The 12,151-nt window shown below is 35.2% G+C and overlaps 1 protein-coding gene across 2 annotated transcripts; it reads left to right on the top strand.

The window, feature by feature from the left end:
- Positions 1-1,058: 1,058 nt before the first annotated feature.
- LOC126830293 (protocadherin gamma-A7) lies at positions 1,059-11,729 on the top strand. 2 transcript variants are annotated; one of them, XM_050560656.2, is made up of 4 exons: positions 1,059-1,216; positions 6,526-9,296; positions 9,759-9,879; positions 10,153-11,729. In XM_050560656.2, the coding sequence occupies exons 2-4, from the start codon at positions 6,585-6,587 to the stop codon at positions 10,629-10,631; spliced, it is 3,312 nt and encodes a 1,103-aa protein (XP_050416613.1). In that variant the 5' UTR covers positions 1,059-1,216; positions 6,526-6,584; the 3' UTR covers positions 10,632-11,729. The 2 variants fall into 2 exon arrangements, with proteins under 2 accessions (XP_050416613.1, XP_050416614.1); XM_050560657.2 differs by lacking the exon at positions 1,059-1,216 and adding an exon at positions 3,951-4,052.
- Positions 11,730-12,151: the final 422 nt, after the last annotated feature.

Genomic DNA, 12,151 nt, shown 5'->3' on the forward strand with positions numbered 1-12,151 from the left:
TTCTACTTTTTCAGTCTGTCCATTATAAGTTAAATTTGCTTTTTAAAATATTTGTGTAAATTTAACTTTATCTTTTTGTTTTCTAACACGTTTTTGTTGATTCAACGAATTTGTTTTTCCATGTCGCATGTCTGTCTTAAAATCACCAGACGGGAAAAGACGATGGGTGCCGATTTCCAAAAATATCCCACCTATGTATTGTAGATCAATAACGCATACTTTATATTTGCACACTTAAAATAGCTCGCAAATCACTTAAAAGAGCAAATTTTAATCACTTGTATACATAAACAAGAATACAAAGGCTTGACCTCCAAAAATAACAAACCCAAATTCACTAAAACGCGATTAGTCCCGACGCTGTTCCCTGTCGATTAGTTTTCTAAACATTGTAATCTCCTTAGCCGCACTTACACACATTAAGGTTATCTACAGTCGATGTACATTTTCAAAATTAAAATGGCTATTACGATTAATTACGAATTTCTAAAAACATAATTTCCCAAGATGTACGTCGAAAAGGAGGAAATAAATTTTCCAAATTATAATGTAATAACATTTTCTTGATTTTCATTTTATTCTTTTCGTTTTAACTTGCTATGCTTAAAATAGGTTTTCTCGAGTTAAAATTTCATTCAAACCACGAACATAAGACTGTTAAAGGCTAAATCAATGTTATAAATTATTTGTTATAACGTTACAACTCTAATACTGCTATTTCAGTTTTGGGAAAACTAAATAAAATTAACTAGATAATTGGTAAAAATTATTTTTGTATTTACAAATCAAATATCTATTATTTAATATCTAAATGTATATTTAATTTGGCGTCCAATATAACGTGATTGGATTGGTCCTGCTTTTTTTACTTTTTAACAAAGATGGTGACCACACTACACCCTTCAGTGAGCACTTATTGTCCCAACCAACACACAACGTCATCAACGACTATCAAGGTAAATGTTGCCGTAGGTGTTGGGCTGGTTAATAGAGGCTGGCTCCTGATTGGTCGATGAGAGTGTCCAGTGTCTCGTGCCTTCAAGTGCGATGTTTATCTTTGGTATTTACTGTTACAGTACTTATATCGTAAAGCCGGTTACACCGTCATTCGTCAACATAACATAACATATCGAACACTTTGGAGTAGATTTCACTTTCAATCAAGACTAACTGACAGCTCGGATATATTACAATTCTGTTGAAACTTAACTGAAAGGTAAGAAAACTGAATATTTCGTTTTATCACTTATCATCAGTGGGTGGCTTCTATATTGTGCATCTAATTGTTCAGAGAGTATTATTGGTATCTTAAATGACAATCGATGCCCATAATTAATTTGTCAGACACCGTGTTCTCTTCAAGCATCTTTTAGAATCATCGATATGGTCTTCATATAAGAGCTTGTGTTGTGGCAAGACGTGTCTTATAATGATCGTAAGTTTTTGGATGTTTTTACTGTCTCAACCATGTTGACATTAATTTCATTTAGACTAAAGAATTTTTGTGACATTTTCCTTATCTTTATACGAAGACGCAAACTGTTAATTGAGTTACGCATGATAATATCTTAAAGCACTGCTAATAATTAGGTTTATTTGAAATTAATATCACATAAAACGAACAGGGCATGACACGTTCCAGTCGTAGGTGGGTGTACAAGATGCATGGTATGCTTAGTCAAGAACACTTGATACCACCTTTAAATGTTAATATGAACGAAAACGGTATCTGTAATTTTATGAGTATTGTCAGTAAGATATCATTTCTCTGTTGCCAAGTAAAAATTTGATTGATAAAATATGTCAATATTCACACGATGTCAAGGATGACATTTGTCAGCACCGATTACGTCATATCTATCTAATTATTAAACTTATCTGTATATGAGCTGATACATGACATTATATTAAAATTGGTATTAAATTTCATACCATACCAATTACAGCATGCATCCCTATCTCAATCTAACTGTAATCATAATACATTTATCAAATTTCATTATAATATTTATTTAATGAAAACGTGCTTAAATGCAACAAATTAAATGCAATAACTGTATATTTTTTCAAATTTCAATATAATACGACACTTATCATATGAAACATGTTAATTTACGGCATTATTTTATTTCAAATGAGAAAAAAATGAAAATGTGATAGAATTTCTCGCGTAAAACAGATATGCAGAAAAGCAATTTTGCCTATAACTATAAACGGATCTTAATCGATTATTAAAGCACAAAATGTGACATGATGAATTTAAGGGAATCGACTTTATATTTATTTCCCATGGGAAACGAAAGGAAATTGAGAGATTTCCATAGCTTTTTTTTTCTCCAAACAGAAATAGATGCTATAAAGCGGGAGAGAAGACGCTTGATGTACACACGTGACATAAATGTTTAATTTGAGAAGGAATTGCCTAAACGGGTTCAGAAAATGTGAATGGTTAATTATCTTGGGTAACTAGTTCAATCAATGCATAGTTTGAGATTAAACCATTTGCAATAATACGAATTATGCGTTTTATCAACACGCATCCTACCTCGTAAGTACTTATCAACATTACATAAACAACAATAACAACGAAAATACGAAAAATGTTCTATAAAAAAATTCGAAAATGGCTGATGATGATTTTGCGTCCTTATTGTTTTTGGTAATGCTCATGTACTTTACTAAGTATTCATTGTATGGATTTTGAGAATACAAACAAGGGTGGGTCATCGCTGATATCATAAATTGGTCGTGTCAGTCAAAACTATGGAAATTATTATTAACTCAGACCTAGTTATAGTCAAATTGAACTTATACTCGACTTATTCTATAATATTAAAGTAAATACTGAAATTCACAGTTAATTGATTTTGTTATCTTTTTCTTGAATCTCTGATTAGTTATATATAGATTTTCAATAGATTTAACAAGAGCTTGTCAATCAATATATCGTATATTTATTTTCGTTGTACATAGAAAATAATCACTTGGTCAATATGTTATCCTTAAAACACTGGAAAATAGGTTAAAATGGTATAATTAGCCCATATAATTTTAGCTCCGTAAAAGATCACAAAAGTCCACAATTTCTCAACTTAATTCAATAGTGCCAATGGGCATCGTGTATGTGGCAGAGTACGCTGTTCGTTTTCGAAACTATATTATAGGGTATGTTTGTTTTTTCACTGTCTGCAGTAATTGTATAATACTATTCACTTAGGTTAACCCATGATGTGCTTTAATCATTGAATTATGCACCAATTATTAAAGGTGCCGACAGAATCTAAAGGTGTTGACGGCTCTATTACAGGTGTAACAAAAAGGTATCATGACCTCGTGGCATTTTCACCTATGAATGAAAAGGTGTAAATTCTGAAATATGTCCCAGGAGAATCGTTTAAAATGTACGTTAATTGTTATTTCAACCATTTTCCACCTATAAAAAAGTAAATTTTAAAAATATCCTAACTTAGGCAACATACAGGTCGATTAAAAATAGGTAAAGCCATGTTTTCTCCGACCTGAGTAAGATTATCGGATTTTTAAAGTTTATTGACTACAAGAGGAATTCACTATTTGCAGGTGTGTATTTAGTTAGAGGGATGTTTTCACATTGTTGTCATCCCTAGTTTCACGATGTCACGTAACATATATAGGAGGTCACATTCAGGCATGCTGCAAATACAAAACAATCCGCAACTGTTGCAGGAGATGTATATATACTTGTACTTATGTGTCTATATTAGTTCGCATCTTACTGTCAAAAAAAATCGACATTGTCATTATCTAAAATACCTTTAATGACTGACAACGGACCAAAGAGGAGTTTTATACTCTTTGAGCGTGACAAAGACAATGTAACTCAGATGAAGACGATTGTTTAGGGGATTATGTGAAGCACTGGGACTGAGTCTCTATTAAAGCTAAGTGAATCGTAAATTCAGTCTAAGATTTTTTCTTGAGGTACGACAGGCTCCGATATTTGAGATCTTGATAGCTAATGTCAGATGTAGACGCCATTATTGACAGCTGACTGTGGGGACTTAGAATTAAACGTAAGTTATCGTAAAAGGTTTATTTAATGAAAGGTTTCTCTTTACTGCGTAGCGTCTAAAGTTACCTTTGTATAGTATCGGACATGTCATTATTTTGACTGTACAAAAGCATACGAAAACAGTCCCTTAGGTGAATTTAATACTAAAGATGTAACTATTGTAACTATTTAGGCAAACTTCGAGTGAACCTTACTTTGAAGAAAAAGTTTCTTGGTTGAATTTAATACTGAGAAGTAACTGTTTAGGTAAAATTTGACTGGATGCTATTATAGAAAATCCAAGAATTGACTTGCTAAAAGTAAGTTATTTTGTCACGTGAAATAAGTATAAGTGAGCGCACGACTGTTATTAAATTGAAAGATTTAAACGTGTATAGTTTTTGACAGATTTTTCTCAAATGTTGCACAAAATCGAGCTTGAATATGTTTGAAACTTTCATAAATTTTTTCTCTAGACGTGAAGTAACCAATGTACTTTGCACAACTTCTATTGTTATCTGGAAAAATAAAATTCTACCGTTTCTCATCAGAACTTGATCTCAATAACATTTCGGTCTTAAGTTAATTAAAGTGACAAGCGCCATACGCACCATGGAGATATAACAGTAATTCATAGAAGTTACTGATACGATTTCATTACTGGTGTAACCTTTAACGACGCGAAATAACCCTAATTTTCCTTCATAAAAGTCGCATTCTTGCCACTTTAAGTGGACAATAAAGTCGAGGAAGGATGGACGCACAATGGTGACAATGTAGCAATAATATTCACGAGCCATCCTCAGTGGAGTTCTTCCTGGACACTCCATTCTACACTCATCTGACGCGACCTCCCCCCGAGATATGATTATTTCAATCGCATTATAGTGATATTATACAAATTGCTCAGTAAATTTGATCAATGTGATTAAATTCGCTGAAGATGTCCACATCTTAGCTTTATAATTTAATCTAAGTTTCAGATATATCGTCTTAGATGCAACCTCGTTTATACTATTTCGTTTTCAACTGCAGTGACATGAAGTTGTTTTAGACCGGAATTATGACGAAAACTGTTTAGCCATTTGAACACATCAAGCCCAGCGTTTTCGAGTTACTCTCTCTTCAGGTTCCACGATGATTCGGTGACTGTAACACTGACTAACTAACCAGGAGGTCCGGTGTTCAACTCCGGTGTTTGCCGATAAAGTCCCTCGGGGTTTTCCAGCCTGGCTTCCCCTTGTCAGTGGCGAAGGACGGTTGGCCTGGAAAAGAAAACCGTCTAGTCGTTGAGATGATATGAACCCCCCCCCCCCCCCAACAGTTAGATTTCAAAGAAGAGGAGGCGGAAACGCTGCAGCCGGGGCATAATTCCCCCTTTTGCACATTGCATGGCGCATGCTTATCTGCATTAGCCTAGTCGATGCAGAAAAGGATGTCATTTACAATTTCAGGTTTTACTCGTTCATGTTTTCGCTAATCTTTTTAAGTTTTTATAAGCACTGTTTACATCAGTAATCAGTGGAGCTAAAGGTCCCAAATTTCAATACATACACACCATATTCATACATAATACATATGTTTTGTATGCTTGACATATATATAAAACATCCAGACTTGAATGCGATCAATAAAATAAATTCATTTAAAGTCAACTATTTCAATAAGTTTAAGTTTGTATTATTCACACAATTAGGACGAATGATTCGTATAATAATATAAGCTATAGTATTAGTATTTGATTAAGGTAGGCCTGACTGATTGCAAGGATGGCCTGCTTGCGAAAGCCATCTTAAACCAACAAATGACTCCTATTGAACACATAAATGGGAAACGTAGAGGAAAGTATAGACGAATTAAACTCTGTGAACCTTTTGATAAATAACTCGACGATGTGACATCTTTGAATGCATTTGACAAAAATGGGAAAGCTATGAAAAGTGTTTGAATAAAGACACGTCAGCCCCACCCATTTTATTGAATCAAATCAATCATAATGTTATTCGATTCCATCAGCAAACATGTCGCGGTTTAACTCCTTATTCAAAATCAAACTTTTCCCGAAACTCTTTATACAAATATAGTAAAGTCAATATTGAAACCCCGTGTCCATTATTAACCAGATAATACACGGAGTAAATCTTCCTTTATGTGTCTGTGTCCACAAATGTTTGATGTTAGGTAATAAGCTATTCATAGATTTATCCACTGGAGAACCACTCGGCTCAACCAACATCATTACGGGATTAAAAGCCACTTATTATTCTGGACCCTTGGGAACCGTTTTAGGCTCTTAATGGAAATTTAGGTTCCTAGATTCATTTATAGGTAGGTCATAAATCACAATGTTTCCTCTTTATAGAGTACGCGAGGGACATTGGAAAAGCAGACGACAGTTAATTATTAGTAAAAGGTGAAGTCTTCTCCCCGACCACCGATCGTTTTTAGAAATATGAATATGTTCTGATGAATATTGTATCTTTATTATATTCCAGAATTGTTTTTGAAGTCATGGTAGAATAGATAAAACAGTTCAACAGAAAACGATTTAGATATGGCGGTCAACAAAATGGATGACGTGTGTGTTATTGGGATGTTAATAATTAGTTTAGTGTGTTGGGTATCTGTTCGAGCGCAGAATCCGGATATTGTATTTAACCTAAGAGAAGAAATGAAACCAGGCGTGTTTATTGGCAATATCGCCGTTGATAGTGGAGTCGGACAGGACGTAGCAGTAGAGGAGTTTCCTTATTTGGAATACAAATTTTTAAATCCGAACAATGCCAGGGTAACCTCGTTATTCAGCATCAATCGTATGACCGGTGCGATGTACAGTACAGCTAAAGTCGACAGAGAAAAAATGTGCAAGAATTCAGTCGTGTGTCATATCACATTTGATGTCACCATTCAGTCAACCGTAACGTCATTCCTAAGACTTTTATCAGTTCGCGTTGAAATCGATGACGTCAACGATAACGAGCCTCAGTTCAAAAACACCAGCTTGTCTGTGGATATTCCTGAATCCGTTGTCCTCGGAACCACATATCGCATTAAAGGTGCCTCTGATGCAGATATGAGTCCTGAAAACTCTGTTCAGTCTTACGATTTAGTGCAACCGAATTCCACCTTCGGGGTTCAGTTAATCAAAAAGTTTGATGGTTCGACAGACGCGAGTTTATCTGTGTTAGCACCTCTTGACAGAGAATCGCAACAAGTTCACAGCATCCTATTATTAGCCAAAGACGGTGGATCTCCTCAAAGGACCGGCACGCTACTTGTAAACGTGAATGTACTAGACGCAAACGACAATGCCCCAAAGTTCATTAAAACCATGTATAATGTCACCGTGTCCGAAAATACTTCAATCGACTCAACAGTTGGAAAACTTGAAGCAGACGATAAGGACTCTGGGGAGAATGCGAACATATCATACCGCTTTAGTCCCTTAAGAAGCAGCAAACTTGAACATCTGTTTGCTCTTAACACAAGAACTGGCGAACTGACGGTAAAATCACCTCTACAGTATGAATCGGGTAAAACATACGACACAATAGTTGAAGCCTCTGACAATGGTAATCCTCCCCAAGTATCTCAAACAACTCTTTTTGTTAACATCATTGATGTCGGTAATAATCCTCCGCGATTACAATTAAATTTAGCATCGACAATGAATTCAGAAACTATATTTTTGTCGGAAGGCTCAAAGATCGGGACCTTTGTGGGCCATATTAAAGTTGAGGACCGGGACCCGGATGCTAATGGAGAGGTCAATTGTGTCTGTGAAGAGGATTATTTCGGTGTACAAAAACTGGACGGTAAAGGGTACGCCCTTTTGATCAACAAAGAACTTGACAGAGAGACTACTTCAAAACACAATGTCACCATTACGTGTCACGATGGCGGCCAACCCAGTCTAACGAGTTCTATAAGTTTTGCTGTTATTATTACCGATATGAATGATAATGCCCCACGGTTCTTACAATCACAATACTCAATGAACATAACAGAAAATGTTGGACTTGGTGTGACTGTTGGTACTGTTTTAGCCTTAGATAGAGATTTAGGGGACAATTCCAAGTTTTATTACACAATGGATCTAGCTGACGGTGCCATGTTCAGGGTGAATGCTGAAACTGGGGTGATCGCTACGAACTCCGATATTGATAGGGAAATCGTTTCATCCGTTACCTTCGTCGTGAAAGCTGTCGATAGCCAGGATCCTACTCTTAGTGGCACGACATCGGTTATGGTCCGAATTCTAGATGAAAATGACAACAGTCCCCATTTCCTTCCCGATAGCCTTAATATAAAAGTCATCGAAACCCTTGACCCAGGAACTGTCATCGGCAAACTAAGGGCTACCGACGCTGACGAGGGCAAAAATTCGACCCTGTCCTTCGCTGCTGTTGAAAACAACCCCTTTGTGCCTTTTATAGTTTACGAAGATGGAACAATTCGGCTAGAAAACAAACTAAACAGAGAATTGAAAAATATTTATGAATTCAATGTCCTTGTTCAAGATAAAGGTGACATCCCTAAAAGCACGACTGGACGTGTTGTGATTCGCGTTGTAGATGCTAATGACCACTCCCCGGTGATTACCTTCCCAAATGCCAACAACGATACTATCACAATTACCTCCGAAGTAGAGTTAGGAACTCGAGTAGCCACCATAATGGCATATGATGTCGACGAGGGCGAAAATGGCGAATTGGTTTTTGCCATTCTTGAGGGAAACGACAAAAACTTATTCGATTTGTCTCCGAAAACAGGCGAAATCATTCTTATTCGAAAAATAGCTCATACTGATCTTAAGTTCCATCAATTAAAAATTAGCGTCAAAGACCAGGGTGCCATAAGACTTGAATCTGTTGGATTCCTGAATATCGAAGTTGTACATGCCAATAGTGTCGTGCCTAAGCCTGTATTTGCTAATGGGCAGCTGTACCTCATTATTACTGGCATAGTTGCAGGTGTCACATTTGTAGTCGCAATTATAATTGTGACAGTTATTATAAGAATGAAACGGAATGACAATAGAAATAATCACAGTGCCGATGAAGCAGATGATATGGCTAAAGACGAAAAGGATTTAGAAAGAGCTCTGGCTGATTCAGCCCTTCCCAACACCAGTCTAAATTCAAACGATTCCAGTTTAGAATTCCATCCAGTTAAAAATGGCGACAATAACATCATTTTCACCAACTCAAATATCAACTCGGACACCCCAGAACGACGAAAACGAGTTTCGTTTACTTTCACTAAGGTAATGATAATTATCAATCAGTTACATCATGTCACGTAATCCCCATATCATTAATGATTATTTGAAATCATAGATACAATCGAAGCCCCAAGCCAATTTGATTGTATTCAAATTTAGTGAATATCCCAACGGAAGAATTTGATAGTAAACTATGATGTCATAATTGAAGTGAACTGTACTCGATGGCCCACTGTGAAATCAGATTTTAATGAGTCAATCATGCTTTCGAACCGATCATTTAATGCAATAACGATTTATCGGTGGAGCTTGAAAGAAAGTGAAACGTGAAGAACAGAACACAAATAACTTTATCGAGCCAGAATAATTATTTTGGCCTTTTACAATGTTTCTGTGTTACTCGTAAAAATTGTCCCTGTTGTGATTGTCCATCGCAAAATCGCAAAAATGTAATCTTTAATATAAAATACAAATAATTTGCTAATATGTTATGTATCTTTGTAGGCTAATGGACGGTCGAATAACCATGATAACAAAAGTACATTTTCTGAAGAGTCAAACGGAAGTGATAGTGGTAAAGGCTGTAGTGATGATGAGAATCCTACTTTCAGTTTATCAGAAACTGGTAAGTATCATTTTAAAAAAACACCATAACAACTTAGACATGCTTAAATATTGATACGACGATTCAACTAGAATTTACTTGTCTTTAAGCAAATGGTTGATATGGGCATGTGAATCCTAGCAAAAACTTCACTCAGCAATAAAATGTAATTGTATTCCAGTGTACTGTGCTTTTGAAACAGTTTACTGGTCATAGTTATTTTTCCATGATAAGCACAATAACCATATTCATGCACCCAAACATATTCAAATTATCATCCTTTGCTTATTTCAGGATCCACCGTCATGTGGCAACATCATATTAACCAAGATGACGACGTTCCCCCTGTCATTCCTCCACGAATGCCAACTAAACCCGTACACTACCAGGCATCATACCACGCGTCTAGAGTGCCAATCCATGGCAAGCCACAGGTGCAGTTCCTCGACTCCTTTACCAGAAAACCTCTTCAAACAACCAACTCCTTCAGTAATCATTATAACGCTAACGACACTGTACCAAATTTAAGACATAGTGCTTTCAGAAAACCCGAGAGTCATAAAGAAAATATACAGCTCCAGAACAGTTTTTATCCTCCTGTCAGGAGTTCTATGAATACTTTTACTGGTCATTCTCGAGAAGAGCCTCTCCCAGCTTTAAGTTACAACTCCTTGTGTCATAGTAGTATGTGTAGTATGGATGATGATCAGTATTCTACGACATCAGGTAGTTATACGATAAACTCTGATATAGAGGACGCCCATTGTGCTTAATAAGACAAAATAAGATAACCTATGTTTAAAAGTACGACTGTGCTTAAAATTCGAAGATTCTGTGCTACGATCAGTGGACAATTACATTCCGATTCCGCTCTATTGGGAAAATAGTGTCATGGAATAATTGAAATGATTGTGGTTTCCTATGTAGAAAATCACCCGTAAATAATCGATTTCATTGATATTAACATCGATTACCACTCATTATCATTCATTAATTGCTGCATTTTGTCTCACATGAATGTTGTAAATATTTGCCTTACGTGATATTTTAACATGATGAGTTGTTTGAAATGAGTATTGTTACTGTCTTTTATAGAACGTAATGTCAATTACATTTAGTTGATGTCAAACATGTTGCGCCATTCTGTTATTTATTTCAAGGCGTATTTCAGAGATTGTGCCTTTCGTTTTCGCTTTTATTTTCGTATTTGCATAATCTTTGTCCAAACCTTTGAGATTAGAGACAGGTAAATGTCTATTAATTGAAGATAAAGTTTCATTCGTTTGCTAATTTTGGTGGCGCATTTGGCATATTGTTTGCTACAATAGTATAAAGCATTTAACCTTGGCTAAGCCCATTGTATAATAAAACGAGAGTTAATCGAATAGAACGAATGGTCGGCCTATTTCAAACAGTTTTAATTGGATATTGAAAGTTTTAAAATAGAAAGATTTAATGTATTTTCTAGCCAGAAGCCAATGATATCTAACAACTCATGAAATACTTATGATGGTTACCCTCTTTGATAATATAAGCCAAGGCTTATTTTTAAATTCTCTCATTTTCACTTCAATCCCCATTGCTGTTTTATCTTGCCTGAAACGTTTCAGTTTTTGAGACATTCTGTATGTTAATTGATATAAGATGCATTTAGTTTAATCATTATGTATACTGACATTATTTATCAGATTTGAACATGAAATGTACATGTACTTAATGAATTTTTGTATTTCCATAACTATACTCAGCAGTATTATGTACATACCTTGAATGGAATATTCATTATTCGTTTGATTGATATTATATTTTCATACTTTCATTATTTTATTATCATATTCATATTTATTATTTAATTATTTCCATCATGTGTTTGGTGCCATAAATACACAGTGTTAAAGTTATGAATAAATTCGTTTTCATAAAAATTTAACTTTGTTAGCCTACTTGTATTTCTTCAATAATAATGCATTTTTTTATCCATGACATTGCAGTGTAAGGGAGAGCTCGACGAACCGATGTATACTAATGTCCACACTAGTATACACACTAAAAATATGACTAAGTTTTGTTTAAATCAACAAAATGTGATAAAACTATACTGAACATGTCTCGTGCGTCCAAACTCAATATTTGTAAGTAAATAAATGGCAAAACAAATGGACATTGTACCCAAATACCGCATACAATAGAAAAATGACTTTGTTTGAAGCAGGACAAAATGCACTGTATACTTTCTTTTGGACATTAGTATAGTTCTTGTTCAGTATTTCTTCTTTAAATTCAAAGAAGCCCA

The sequence above is a fragment of the Patella vulgata genome, chromosome 8, assembly GCF_932274485.2.
Source record: "Patella vulgata chromosome 8, xgPatVulg1.2, whole genome shotgun sequence".
In the NCBI taxonomy this organism is placed as follows: Eukaryota; Metazoa; Mollusca; class Gastropoda; family Patellidae; genus Patella; species Patella vulgata.